The 15,751-nt window shown below is 38.0% G+C and overlaps 1 protein-coding gene across 1 annotated transcript in view; it reads left to right on the forward strand.

Moving 5' to 3' along the window:
- RAD23B (RAD23 homolog B (S. cerevisiae)) overlaps positions 1 to 15,751 on the forward strand; it is a 46,436-nt gene that overhangs the window by 2,087 nt on the left and 28,598 nt on the right. The window contains exons 2-3 of the mRNA XM_011966368.1: positions 13,509 to 13,590; positions 15,407 to 15,486. Of these exons, the coding sequence (XP_011821758.1) occupies positions 13,509 to 13,590; positions 15,407 to 15,486 (162 nt within the window). The remainder of the gene's footprint in view (positions 1 to 13,508; positions 13,591 to 15,406; positions 15,487 to 15,751) is intronic.

Genomic DNA, 15,751 nt, shown 5'->3' on the forward strand with positions numbered 1-15,751 from the left:
GGTATGTGTGGGGTAGGGAGATCATTGCTAGGAGATTCCTGAAATGATTTACTTTTTTTTTTTTTTTTTTTTTACTGTAAAAATTGTGGGAGACATTTAAGTAGCCTACATATTAAAGCATTTTGAGATGTCTAATAGACCACTGCTTCTCTGAAATTTTTTAAAATTCTGAAGTTTAGGCTGGGCGCGGTGGCTCGTGCCTGTAATCCCAGCACTTTGGGAGGCCGAGGCGGGCAGATCACAAGGTCAGGAGATTGAGACCATCCTGGCTAACGCAGTGAAACCTCGGCTCTACTAAAAAAATACAAAAAATTAGCCAGGTGTGGTGGCATGCTCCTCCCAAGTAGTCCCAGCTACTTGGGAGACTGAGGCAGGAGAATCGCTTGAATCCTGGAGGCAGAGGTTGCAGTGAGCTGAGATTGCGACATTGCACTGCAGCCTGGGCGACAGAGCGAGACTCTGTCTCAAAAAAAAAAAAAAATTTTTTTTTTTGAAGTTTAATGGTGTCGTGGACATTTAGAGGGAAATGGAATAGTTTTTAAGCTCAGTTTTATAGTCACTTAGTTTTTTATGTTACTGTTGCTTGAAGCCATTAAGAAAGGTAGATTTAAAAATAAACCTTTTGAGATAAAAAATACAGTGCAGTATTTTATTGCATCACTGAAATGGTGACAAGAAAGGGTATGTGGTATACAAATTAATCCTGCAGTCTAACTCTTGACACTGTTTGCTTTGAAGAACTAAAAACAAAACTCAGTAAATTTGAGATGAGACTTTAAATGCAGAAGCTGAAATGTGATTGGATTACTATATAAGTGACATTAAAATTCTACATATACATTGGATGTGTTTGCTAAGAGAATTGTAAAGATATCATTGTTTTAATATCTGTAAATAGCATATTAGTATGCTGTGAAGAATTACCTAATTTTGTGGTTTATCTCTATAATGTGGTTATTATAAAATACTACTTTACCCAGCACTTTGGGAGGCCGAGGCGGGTGGATCACCTGAGGTCAGGAGTTCAAGACCAGCCTGACCAACATGGTGAAACCTGGTCTCTACTAAAAATAGAAAATTAGCTGGGCGTGGTGATGCATGCCTGTAATCCCAGCCACTTGGGAGGCTGAGGCAGGAGAGTCGCTTGAACCCAGCAGGAGGAGGTTGCCGTGAGCTGAGATGGCGCCATTGCCCTCCAGCCTGGACAACAAGAGCGAAACTCCATCTCAAAAAAAAAGAAAAAAAAAGTGTATATTGCTTTAGTACTTGTTCTGTATTATAATACAGTATTTACTAGTCATCATTTATCAGTAAATTATTCCTGTGGTGATTTATTGTATTTTCAATATAGTCATGCTAGATACAATTTCATATTATAGAAGTTTCCTAGATTAAGGCAATAAGTAGTACATGTATTAAAAATACTTCATCACAGAGGTGAAATTAAGAGTTCTTGGCATATTGGTAGAACAAGATACAGGAAGAAACTGAGAAATCTGGTACACTTTTTGCCAGACTTTTGCTGTTTTGATGCCGGGCACACAGTGGGCATTTAGTAAAGATCTTTGAATGAATTGAATGTATTCTTTTGGTAAACTGGCAAGGCAGTGATCCCCCAATGTAGTGTGTTTGCATGTTGATTTATTTATTTAATAAATACTTTCTGTGTACTTACTAGATGTCAGGCCCTGCTGTGATGGTATGTGCATTCTAGTGGGATAAAACTGTCAAAAAACAAATTTTAAGAACCAGGTAATGGTGTAAGTGCTATGCAGAAAGTTGAAATAGGATAAAGTATTTGATAATACTTCACTGGGTGGCTACTTTTTTTTGTTGTTTTGTTTTGTTTTTGAGACTGAGTCTTATTCTGTAGCCTAAGCTGGAGTGCAGTGGTGCCATCTCAGCTCACCTTCGGCTCTGGGGCTCAAGCGATTCTGCTGCCTCAGCCTCCCAAGTAGCTGGGACTAGAGGTGTGCCCCATCACACCTGGTTAATTTCTTTGTATTTTTAGTAGAGATGGGGTTTCACCATGTTGCCCTGGGTGGTCTCGAACTCCTGAACTCAGGAAATCTGGGTGACTACTTTTAAATTTACTAGTCACTGAAGGCCTTTCTGAATAAGGTGACATTTAAGCTGAGAGCTGAGTAAAAATGAGCACTTGAGATGAGGAGAGTGTTTTCTGTAGGGAACTGCTAGGGCAAAGACCTTTAAGAATGTGTTTTGGGAACTAAAAAAAGCCTGCATTGCTAAGGTGATGGATAAGAGATAAGAGAGTGAGTTAGGCAAGTGGCCAGAGCATTGTAGGCTAGGGGTTTTCAGGCTAAAATTGGAAACATTTACAAGCAGAACAGAAATCTTTGTTTATTTATCTCTGTCTCTCTTTTCTCTTTTTCCCTCCCTCCCTTCTTTTCTCCCTTCCTCCCTTCCGTCTCTTTTCCTCTCCTTCCCTCCTTCCTTCCTTTCCTCTCTTCCTTCCCCACTCCCTCCTTTCCCTCCCTTACTTCCCTTCCTTTTTCGACAAGGTCTTGCCCTGTCATCCAGGCTAGAGTACTGTGGCATGATCATAGCTCACTGCAGCCCCAAACTCCTGGGTTCAAGTGATCCTCCACCCTAAGCCTTCCCCAGTAGCTGGGACTATGGGGGCATGCCACCACTCCCAGCTAATTTTTAGTTTTTGTAGAGATGGGGTCTTGATGTTTTGCCCAGGCTGGTCTCCAACTTCTAGCCTCAAGTGATCCTCCTGCCTCAGCCTCCTAAAGTGTTGGGATGACAGGCACAAGCCCGCATACCCAGCCGGGAAATATTTCTTTTAGGATTTTTAAGGGTTACTTTGATGCTGTGGGGTGGGCAAGAGTGAAAAGCAGAGACATCAGTTAGGGGGCTTGTGCAGTAGTTTTAAGTAATTGAAGCTTGAACCAGGGCAGTAGCAGTGGAGATGTAGAGGATTTGGAGATGTAGAGCAGAGGAGATGGAATTAGGATATGTTTTGAGAGGTACAGTTGGCTGTACCACTTGCTGTGTGACCTCAGGCAAGTTACTCAGTATGTGCCTTTTGGTCCTCTGCTGTAAAATGAGAATACTAGTATAAAAGTACTAAATTATTGGTATATGAGTTTTGAAATAATATTAACAGTGCTTGGTAATGTGGTCCGACTCTCCCTCCATTGTTCTTGCTTAGAAAGCCTCAAATATGATTAAATTCAACTCAGTGTTTGTACTTGCACCTGAGTGGCCAGAGATGCACCTGTTGCCACATTGACTTGTCCCGCTTAAATTTATGAACATTAAGGAACTTAAATTCATGAACAGTAAGGAACACTAAGACACACGAAAGAACCTTAATTGGGTCCTTAGTGTGCAGCACCTGACAGTCTTACAGTTTACTAGTCACTCTTCCACTGCCACAGGATGCTTTCATATCATCTACCTTCCTTATTTTCATTTGACGACCCTAGTCTTTATTTGATTGAGAATTTAGAAATAATTGAGACAGAATGTCTACAAGGTCCTACCATAGCTACCTACCTGCTAGCCTCCTCTTACTGTAGATAGTTCTGAATTGTGGATGGTGCTATCTAAGGCAGGTCCTTCCACTTTTCCACTATACTTCATCCCCTGTCATGTGTGAAGGACATCACTCCATCAGATCTTCTTTTCTCTTCATCACTGATTTTTCCCATTTCTAGGGTATACAAACAATTTTTCCCCATCCTAATGATACAGTCCCTCATCTCCACATCCCTCTGCTGCCCTATGTCCCTGCTTCTCAAGAAAATTCAGGAGTATCTCTTAATTCTGTTTACTTTTTTCCACATCTTGCTCTTTTCAGATCTACCATACTGTTCCTAAAAGGGAGTCCTCACAACTTTGTACTTGTGCTTCATCCTTAAGCACAATACTTTAAAAAAAATCTTTCTCCTCATTATTAAAATGGGAGTAATAATAATTGAACTGCCTTCCTAATGGTTGTGAAAATCAAGTGAGATCATGGGCATGGAAATATTTAGTGAATTGTGAAATTAGAAATAAGTTTTGCAGTTTTTAAACAACCTGCTTTCATCAGTTTTTATTTTGATCATTTCACTATCCTTTCTTTAAAAGGTTTGTATGAATGAGATATTCTCATTCTCTTAGATTGACATAATCAGCAATTTTGAACAGTGTGTAAAAGCAATGAACAAGGTCCTGCTGTGATAGATGCCATATAGGATTCCGGTTAATTTCTGAAAGAAATTTGCTGAATTTAACCCTACTGTGGCACAGTGAATCCTGCCAAAGGACACTACACCATCTGTTCCCTATAAGTTTAGATAAATAAATGTCTTTTGTAGTGTCACGAACGCTAATCTTACAACTGAATTAGCTTTATAAACCTTTTAAACATTATATAAACTTACTTCAGCAGAGCAGGTAGACCAGCTACAAATGACTGATAATACATGAGCAGATCCTAGAGGCTTAAACGGTTAGATAAAATTGTTTTCACCCATTATTCCCCACACACTTCTGGTTGAATTAGGTAGGCACCTTGTTTTTGCTGGTGCACTGGAGAGATCTATTCTTTGCTTATATAGAAACTTACAGGTATTTTGGGAATTCTGCTTACTCAATTTTCAAATTCCTGTGTTTCTTTTGATCTTGTTGAAATCATACTCTTAGGAATATATTTTAGAATAGATTAAACTGGCATGTATTGGCTGACTTAAGAGCCTAAGTACCGTTTTACATGGTATTTAGGCTCATTTCTGTGGGACAAACGGGTTTTGAATTTCAAATCATTTATTTAAAATAATAGCCTTTTGGATCATAACCCCAATTTGAGGATTGCCTTTGTTATAGTGCCTGCCTCTTGTCGTATAATTCATTTTATGTTACCAGTTATTGTTTCTGTTGTAAAAATCTCCTTTACTAAATTATTTTATTGCTTGGGTCCAGTGAGGAGATTTTTCCTGTTTGTACTGAAGTCATCTGACATTTTTAAAATCAAATTTGTATTTGTAGAATTATCAGGAACCTACCTTGGTACAGAAATTCCCCAGGAAGTACTCTGGTCCGTGTACCAGTTTCTCAAGTGGAAGGAGATCAACCAAAGAACCAAAAAAGAAAAAGCATTGCCTGTAGTGTAAACGTAAGAAATCCTTTAGTAAACATATTTGGCTTTGGGAATCTCCTTTATTTTGCTAATTGTTGATTGCCAAAATTTAATTGCTATTACTGTTTTTTAATTAGGCCGTGTAGTATTAGAACTGCCTTAGACCTTTTTCTTTTAAATGAAGTCTCTTTTTTTGTGTTTGAAAGTCCAGTTTTCCCTGAATTACTCAAATAATTCAGGCTCGTTCTAGTAAATATAGTAAAATGTGAATGGCTTCTAGTCTTTTTTAAAAATATATTTACACATAATACATGAACATAGCTACACTGTTTAAAAAAATTAATTGCTTAGCAACTAGCTTTTTTTCCTCAAAGATAGTTATAAATATTTCATTCATTTATATTGCATAGTGTTCAAATGAATGTATGTACATTAATATATTTTACCACTTCTCCTTTGTGGATGTTTAGGGTTGTTTTCAGTTTGTAGTATTGCAAACAGCATTGTAGTGCACATACTTTGTACCTTTGTCTTTGAAGTAGTTACATAAGCACCTCTAGCATTGATTTCTAGATGTGGAATTATTTGGTCAAAGTGTGTCAGATTGCCTTAAAAAATTCCTGGTCAGGCTGGGAGCGGTGGCTCACGCCTGTAATCCCAGTACTTTGGGAGGCTGAGGCGGGCGGATCATGAGGTCAGGAGTTGGAGACCATCCCGACCGACATGGTGAAACCCTGTCTCTACTAAAAATACAAAAAATTAGCTGGGCTTGGTGGCGCGCACCTGTAGTCCCAGCTACTTGGGAGGCTGAGGCAGGAGAGTCACTTGAACCTGGGAGGTGGAGGTTGCAGTGAGCCGAGATCGCACCACTGCACTCCAGCCTGGTGACAGAGCGAGACTCTGTCTCAAAAAAAAAAAAAAAAAATGGCTGATCAGTGCTTACAAACATTATTTGTTATTTATAAATACTGTCTTCCATATGAGTAGCCAGGATTCAAATTTAGGGACTCTGCCTCTAGAACCTATGTGTTTAACCTTTCTATTTCATCTGCCTTAGTGTACCCATCAGAAAAAGGATAATAGTATCTACCTGTGTACTAGTTACCCTATTACTGCATAACAGATTACCCTAAAATGTAATTAAAACAGTAAATACTTACTATTTCATAGTTTCTGTGAGTCAGGAATTCAGGGGTATTTTAGCTCTGTGGTTCTTATTCAGAGTCTCAGGAAGTTGCATTTAAGGGCTTCATTCTGTACGTTAAAGGCTTGACTGGCTGGAGGGTTCCCACTGAAAGTGACTTCCTCACATGGTTAACAACTTGGTGATGGTTATTGACTGGAGGCCTCAGATCCTCCCCATATGGGCCTCTCCCCAGGATGCCTGAGTGTCCTCATGATATTGTGGCTGGCTTCTCCTAGTGTGAGTGATCCAAGAGAGCAAAATAGAAACAATGGCTTTTATGTATAAACCAGCCTCAGAAGTCACACTTTTACTTCAGCAGTATCTTACTGTTCTTGTGAACTAGCCATAATTCAGTGTGTGAAGGGTATGTACGAAGACTTGAATACCAAGAGATGGGAGTCATTGGGGGCCATCTTGAATGTAGGCTACTACAACCTCATAGAGATGTAGTACAGATTAAAAGAGTTAATTATTGTGAGGCTCTTAGTACACTGCCTGGCATATGGCAGGTACATAGCCTACATTAGCTTTTATTCAGATGTTATATTTCAGGGCTACCCATTAAAACTTTACACCATTTTTTTTACTGTATGTAGTTATAACAGTAATAAGGAACAACATAGTTACAGAAGTAAGAAAGAAAAATAATACTGTAACATTGAGCAAGCTGTTACATGGAATATGCAATTGCTGACCTAATTAACAATCAGTAGCCTAGAAATCTTATGCAAAGTGCTGTGTAAGAAGATTGACATGGCAGCTCATTATACTATCATAGGAACATGATTTACGAGATATTATTTTGATGTCTCATGCATGACCTAAATTTGTCAAATGAAAATGACTACTTTTTTTAAGAGACAGAGTCTTGCTGTGTTGCTCAGGCTGGAGTACACTGACAAGATTATATCTCACTCCAACCTTGAATTCCTGGGCTCAGTCAGTCCTTTATCTCAGCCTCCTGAGGTAACTGGGACTACAAGCAGGCACCACAGCACCCGTCTAATTAAAAACAATTTTTTTTGAGATGGTGGCTCACTATGTTGACCAGGCTGTCCTTGAACTATTGGGATAACGGGGGAAAGAACTACTTTTAATGGTTGTTGGCCTGAACTAAAATAGTGCCATTGCCACAGAGATGCACAGTAGTGCTCACATTAGGAAATAATTAAATGGTAAGTTTAGCTTTGTGGCTTTGTGGTGGCACTTTTTTTTTGAGATGGGGTCTCGCTCTGTCGCCCAGACTGGAGTGCAGTGGCGCGATCTCGGCTCATTGCAAGCTCCGCCTCCCGGGTTCACGCCATTCTCCTGCTTCAGCCTCCCGAGTAGCTGGGACTACAGGCGCCCACCATGTGGTAGCACTTTTAAATACACTATTATGATTGTCTTCCTTTGCAGGAAAAAGGAAAAGCCATGCCCATCATGTTGAATATTATATTGAGTACGTTTTTATTTTAAAATGCACAATTTTATAAGAGATAATTAAGTAGCGAGACAAAAATGTTTGATTTCTTGAATGTTAACCATGGCTTTGTCTCTAGTGGAATTGATGATAAGCCACCATTATTTATATAGCGGGATATGCGGCACAATGAAAGTTATAGCCCTGGTTATGTACTGGGACTGTGGTGCTCACGTTTATATTCACTCTGTCGAGATGGCTTACTGGAATGGGAGCGTTGGCGTGGGGCTCAGCTCAGTTAAAGGAGTCATAATTGCATCTATTGTGGGCCATATCCTTTCCAAGAGAAACCTGTGCTGAGTTCTACCTCTTCCTTTGAAGCGTCCGGAAAGAAGGCAGTCTTTCTTGCTAATCTGTTTTAAAGTACGCCCAATTAGATTGGGTTAGGGATGATTAAAACAAAGTAATTTAGATACAGTTCTTCCGCAGATACATTATGGTTTAAATGCCTCTAGGACATCGTGTGAAGGTGTTCAGTAGAGAGTTAAGTGTGTATAAATGAAGGTCAGGGAGAGACAGCTGGGCTAGAAATACAGATGACATCTGCATAGTTACTAAAACTAGGAGTAGACACAATGGATTATCCTGGAAGTCTAAGTAACACTTAAAGGGCTGGCCAGGGAGGAGGATTTCGTGAAACAGTGAACGGAGAGATAGGAAAACCAAAAGTATGACATCCTGGAAGCCAAAGGATGGTAGTATATAAAGGAGGGACAAGTCAGTACTGTCACACGTGACAAGAGGAAGATAGGAGAGGATTAAGAAGTGTCTTATTATGATGTTGCAGAATTCAGTGATACGGGTAAAGAGCAGTGTTAATGGAATGGCCAGTGGTGGGGGTGGGGAGGCGGGGGGCGGCACTACCAGAGAAAATAAGAAGCAGAATGAGAATAAATTTCATGTTTTTGTTTATCAGCACAATATTGCTCTCTTTTGAGTAGTTGGTTTTGGATTATGAGTAAGTGAAGACAGTGGTGTGTGTTTAAGTTTTTGAAGAATTAGATTAAGAGGGGAGAGAGAGTGAGTCTAGGAGAAGATGAGATTGTTAAGTGTTTGTTTTTAAAATGATAAAGAATTAGGTCTGAGTGTGAATGGAAGTGAACTGAGCGAAGAGAGGCTGAAAAAGCTGGGGGAGATAGGCAATATAATAAATTTAGTAAGATACTGAAAAATACTTGGAGGTGAACCAGAGGACAGGTGGAAAGAATTAGGTTTGAAAGAAAGAGATTCTTCTTTCATTTAATAGGTGAGAAGGAGATGTAGGTGGGTCTTGATGGAGATGTAGGTGGGTCTGGATGCGACAAAGTTGAAAATAAGTTCCTCTATCTTTTGTTTTTAATAAGGTAGAAAGTGGTCACCTGCAGAGAGTATGAGAGGATGCTGGGAATCAGATTTAGAGTAGAATGCAGATTTAAGATATTCTTTTGGAGGATGGAGAATAGGGCTAACCAGGGGGAACAGAAGATTTAGTGTATCCTTTTCTCCACTAGCATTTAGAAAACTGGGTATAAATGTAGATAGGCAGTCTCTTAGGTAAAAGTTGAGATTTGTTAGCTAAGCAAGGTTAGGACAATGAGACACTACAGAGTGGTTAGAGTAAATTTTAGAGGTTGAGTACTGACAGAAACAGATGGTGTTAGTCCAAATACAGAATTCTGTGTGTCAGAAGCAGCCAAAAGACAAGGAAGTGTTTGATATTAGAAAGAACGTGATAAGAGCAGTGACAGTGTTGTCTAAGCAAAATAGAGCTGATAGTGAAGATCAAAATGAAAGTAGAAACTCTAGGGATCAAGTCTTACGGAGGTTCAAGAGCAAGTGTAGTGAACAGTTACTAAGAGCTGGTAGGAACAGGAGATTGGTCACTTATAATTTTAAACATAGAGTGGTTTGTAGATGATAGAATTCAGCCTGTGTTCTATGAGTATAGATTGGATTGTAAGTAAAGATCACTGTTTTGTTCAAGGTAAGGAACAATGCCAGAATTTCAGACAGGTCAGTGAACCTGGTTCCAAAGTCTTGGGCTGTTATTTTCTTTGAAGTGATACTGTTGGGCCAAATCCCCGTGCCTTCCCCCACTACCTTAAAAATGTTGAAGCATCTTGGCATGTTGCCCTCAAAAAATTTGATCATTTGATACTTTAATTCTTATTCTGAGAATGTATTTCTTCACTTTCAATGCCAAGAATTATTCAAACCAGTCTTTCCAGTGTGGTAGTCTATTGGATTAATAACATGAGGCATCATTTATGTGTTTGGTTACTAATGAAGTTGAGCTTTTCTGTGCTGTGACTGTAATTGTGAATTGCCTGCCCTGTCATTTGTCCAATTTTTTTTATTAGTGCACAAATAGTTTTGTGCCTTGTTTCTCTTTTTTTTTTTTTTTCTTTCTTGAGACAGTCTTGTTCTGTTACCCGGGCTGGAGTGCAGCGGCGGCGTGATCTTTACTCACTGCAGCCTCAGCCTCCCGAGTAGCTGGGATTACAGGCATGCGCCACCATGCCCAGTTAATTTTTGTATTTTTAGTGGAGACAGGGTTTCGCTATGTTGGCCAGGCTGGTCTTGCGCTCCTGGCCTCAAATGATCCACCCACTTCAGCCTTCCAGAGTGTTGGGATTACAGGCGTGAGCCATTGCACCCAGCTGCCTTTTCTCTTTTTTAATTGCTTTTTTTTTTTTTTGAGATAGAGTCTTGCTCTGTCGCCAGGCTGGAGTGCAGTGGCACAATTTCGTCTCACAGCAACCTCCGGCTCCCTGGTTCAATTGATACCCCTTTCTCAGCCTCCCGAGTGGCTGGGACTACAAGTGCGCGCCACCACGCCTGGCAGATTTTTGTATTTTAGTACAGACGGGGTTTCACCGTGTTGGCCAGGATGATTTCGATCTCTTAACCTTGTGATCTGCCCATCTCGGCCTCCCAAAGTTTTGGGATTACAGGCATGAGCCACTGCGCCAGGCCTCTTAATTTCTTTTATTATTATTTATTTTTATTTGTCCTTTTTTCTGTTTGAGTTGCATGTTTAGCCTGTTAATTTTTCTTCTTTGTTGAATAAACATTTTTAGTGTTTAGTCTACAATTATTTCTTTAGCCAAATCATATAGGTGTTTTGTATGCAGCCCCCATTGCTATGTTCTTAATATTCTGTGTTTGTTTTGTTTTGTATTTGAGACTGAGTCTTGCTCCTGTCGTCCAGGCTGGAGTGCAGTGGTATGATCTTGGCTCACTGCATCCTCTGCCTCCTGGGATTCAAGCAATTCTCCTGCCTCAGACTCCCAAGTAGCTGAGATTACAGGTGGCAGCCACCATGCCTGGCTAATTTTTGTGTTTTTAGTAGACATGGGGTTTCACAGTGTTGGCCAGGCTGGTCTCGAATCCAACCTTAGGTGATCAGTCTGCCTTGGCCTCCCAAAGTATGGGATTACAGGCGTGAGCCACTGTGCGCAACCTTAATATTTTTTAATCAATTTTGATTTCTTTGAAGCAAAAGTTATTTAGTAGTAAATTACTAAAGGGCCTTTCTGTTTTGGTCCAGCTTTTCTTAATTTATGGTGCTGTTTTTTTTTTTTTTTTTCCTTTTGTCCTCTCCTCCCTCATTTTTTATATATAAAGCTAGAGAGTCCTGTTATTTAGGCTTTTTGAAATATGAAATATTTAAGTCTTACTTCATTGAAACCTGTCAAGAATGAGATATTCCTGCATGTTTATTTTCTTTTATTTGTTCCTTCATATGTGTCTTTTTTTCTTTACATATGTCTATGCTCTGTTCATTTATTCATCGAGCACAGGATAATGGAGCACCCACTCCATGCCAAGCCACTATGTGTTGTTCTGAGAACTGGGTTCATGCATAGAGCTACACTTGATCTGTAATTTATTGTAGTTTTCCTAAATAATCACACTTGCAAATATTGTATCTTGTCTTTATATATAAACAAAATTTGAAAAGAAATTTACCATTCACCACTGAGTGCTCCACCCATGCTCTGCCATCAGTTAGCTGACTTGAGAAGTCTTTTAGCATGTAGGATAGCAGTCCTCAAATGACTTGGTTTCAAAACTTGTTTACATTTAAATAAGTTATTGAGGGCTGGGATTACAGGCATGTACCACTATGCTCGGCTAATTTTTATTTTTTATTTTTTATTTTTTGCATTTTAGTAGAGACAGGGTTTCATCATGTTGGCCAGGCTGATCTCAAACTCCTGGCCTCAGGTGATCCTCCCACCTCAGCCTCCCAAAGTGCTGGGATTACAGGCATGAGCCACTGTGCCTGACCCAATGTACTTACATTTATTAATGTTTACCATATTAGAAATTAAAACAAATTTTATTAATGTTCATTTAAAAACAGATATAATAAATTTTTTTGCAAAAAAATAACTGTGCCAAAATAACAGTAACAACAAAGCACTGAGAAGACTGACACTGTTTTACTTTTTTTGCTAATCTGATGTTTGGCTTTAAAAAAATTTTACTTGTGTTTCACCTTTGAAATGAGGAACAGTGGAAAATAGTGAATTGGGGTTTTTGTGATGGATTTCTACTTTGGGGAACATCAGAATAGCAATAATGCTACTGATCCATTTCAGGAAGATCAGTACAGCAAGAATGGTTTATATGGTATTTGCAAAATACTTTTTGGAGTCATAAGGGATGGTAACCTCTTTATTTCCGTCTCCTCGTCTATAAAATTGAGTAGGTGACATTTCCTTTTGTCCCAGAGTTTTGAGGATTGTGTGAAATTGTATGTTAACATTTGAAGCTAAATAAGCTTTTTTTATCTTTGAAGTACACACCGTCACTTTTTAATTGTAGAAGAGAAACTTGTATTTGTATCCCTTTCTGTCTAAAACTCAGAGAACTGTCAACTTAGATAATTTTCAAGAAGTATTCTGGGAAATTGAAGGAATTTGAATTTTTCTCCTTGGTTCTTGTGTCTTTAAAGTAATGAAAGTAGTTCTATAAAGGCAAATGAGAAAGCCATCTCTGCCTTTTTTTACTCCTTTGCCTCCCTACTTAACAGGTTAAGAAGTCCATTGACTCGTTTTTCTAAATACTGTATAATGAGCCTAATTGTCACACAATTTTAGGAAATGAAGAGACTCTAAAGGTCATGGATTCCAGCTCCTCTTATAGATGAAACTGATTCTGAGAGAAGCTAAGCTGCTTGTTTAAGAGCATTGAAGTTGTCTGGTGGTTTTCAGCCTGGGCTGAACTTTGAAACCACCTTTAAGCTTTTTAAAAATACTGATGTCAAGGTCCCACCCTCAGAGATTATGTTTTAATTGGTGTTTGTAAAGCACCCATGGTGATTGTAATGAAGCATAAAACTTAACATGAATTATTTGCCTTTTAGCATTCACAATTTAACCTTTAACATTGAAGTATTCTTCTTGTTGATGAGACTATTTTATTTCTGAGACTTTTTAGGTGATCGAGCTTTACTTTCTTGCTCCGTGGGAAATAAATCCATAAACATTATATAAATCAAAACTTTGATGTTGAAAACTTTATTTTAAATTATCAAGTCAACTAGTAAATTTTTAAAAATCTGTGTGTATCAGATGGTGTTAAAGTTTATGCCTATCATAACTAATAATATGAGTTAATATTGAATCTTTTTTGATACAAATTGGAAAAACAATCTTTGAGGTTTTGGAAGCATTAATAATTATGTATATAATTTTTGTCTTCCATTTTATTTATTCAGATTCTGGATTGTCATTTTTTGTTTAGACTTTTTCCAAAACAGATCTTTATTTTTCCTATAGGTGAAAGCACTGAAAGAGAAGATTGAATCTGAAAAGGGGAAAGATGCCTTTCCGGTAGCAGGTCAAAAATTAATTTATGCAGGTATGAATTAAATATTAAAATTAACATGCCATGTCTTGATATTCTTTTAGTTTTAGAAATGTTATCTTACATATTGTAGTATATTCAAATTGTCAGAAAAATGATTGTGCAGATAAAAGCAGTGAAAGAGCAGTCGTTTGAATCTAATGTTGATATTCAATCTTCTCTTTATTCACATTTGCCCTATGTATTTTTCCATCAAACGGTATTTTGTTTCATCTTTTGTAAGCATCACGTAACTGGCTTTTGTGTTTTTAATGAAACTGAGCTTTTTTAAAAAATTTAATTGAAACCATTTATACTGATTGTGTTGTTATTACTCTGTTTGGAATCATTCCTGTAAAATTAAGTTTTAACCAAAACCGACTGAAGAATACCAAAAAAACACATCACACAGAAAGACATCGACAGGAAGAAAAGGGGATTATGTAAAGAATTCTTAGAAATCAATAAGGAAAGGATGACCAATAAAGCAACAAAGGATAAGAGTAGGAATTATAGATTTAACTAGCCTCACTGATAACCAGGAAAATGTATATTAAAAATACACTTGATATCCAAATTTAGTAGAGAAAATGCTTTCGTTGTAGATGTTAGTAAGGTGGGTGTTTGATCGCCCATGGATTCTTCTATTTTTCTGAATAGTGTTTCCTAAAGTGAGACAGCCTGGCGGAAATGCTAACACGGTGATTCAGTCCTATTATTTTTATAGATCTGAGTTCAGAAGCCTAAAGAAGCAGACATAAAATTCCAATTTCCAGTTTCTTGTTTTGGCCTGTTTTCTCATTCCTATCCATATTCCTTTCTGTCTTAATGTTAGCAGCTTTTGATTCAATAGCTTTTTAAAGGTGGAAAACTAAATTCATGGAGCAGGAAACATCAGGGAGTCCTACTTACCTAACATGTGACCTTCAGCGTGATCACAGTCTTTTGTACTTCTTTGTGCATTTCTGAGTTCTGTAGCATCTTGCCCTTTCTTGTGTATCATGTCGTTTTCTGAAGTACTTTTAGTATCTTGCTTTGATAGTGTTAGAACATTTCTGATTTATCAGATAATCGGTATTTTGGGGAGCAGGAAATTTGTTTCTCTCCCCTTCTTCGTATCAGAAAAGAATATAGGTTATTTTCCAGAGGACCCCTGTGCAATCAGAGTATTGGATTTTCTTCATCTTCATGGTCTCCTCCTTTTCAGGGTCTCTTTCGTATTTTCTTGCCCAGTAAGTCCTTTATATAATGAAGTAATACATTTGTAAAAATTGATTGTCATTCTATATACACTATATAAGTTTGACATCTTTCAGTTAAATGCGTATGCCTTTTAATTTTGTTTATTTTGAGAGAGAGTCTTGCTCTGTCACCCAGGCTGGAGTGCACTGGTGTGATTATAGCTTGCTGTATCCTTGAACTCCTGGGCTCAAGTGATCCTCCTGCCTCAGCCTCCCAAGTAGCTAGGACCATAGGCATGTGCCACAGTGCCTGGCTAATTTTGAATTATTTTTTTTTATAAACAGGGTTTTGCTATGTTGCCCAGGCTGGTCTCAAACTCCTGGCCTCAAGCTGTATTCCCTCCTCAGCCTTCCAAAGGGTTGGGATTACAGGCGTGAGCCACCATACCCTGCCACTTAGGAATTGTTTTATTTTTATCTCGATTGATTGGTTTTTTCTTTGGGAAAAGTACTGACTGATAGAATTTATGTTGGTGATTCATATTTTAGTATTTCTGAAATAATCATATTTCAAGTAGAAAGTTGTTTTAACTTATGTGTAAGAGAAAGATTATGCCTTAAATGATTTTTTTTTTCTCTTAATGTATTAGGCAAAATCCTCAATGATGATACTGCTCTCAAAGAATACAAAATTGATGAGAAAAACTTTGTGGTGGTTATGGTGACCAAAGTAAGTTTCAACTTCATTCTGTATATGTTTATGCATGTAAGTCTTTTTAAAAATGATGACCCCAAGTCCACACAACGGACACAGTTTATACACATCCATAGTGGTGTGCACTTTACTATGAAGCTTTTTAAGAATTTACCTTAAGTGAAACATAAAGTTATTAATGGTTTACATTATTATACATTAAACTATAATTTAATATAGTTTTAATAAAATTTTATGTAAATTGAAACAATTGAAACACCGATAGGAAGAAAAAATTAAT

The sequence above is a fragment of the Mandrillus leucophaeus genome, unplaced genomic scaffold, assembly GCF_000951045.1.
Source record: "Mandrillus leucophaeus isolate KB7577 unplaced genomic scaffold, Mleu.le_1.0 Scaffold76, whole genome shotgun sequence".
Classification (NCBI taxonomy): Eukaryota; Metazoa; Chordata; class Mammalia; order Primates; family Cercopithecidae; genus Mandrillus; species Mandrillus leucophaeus.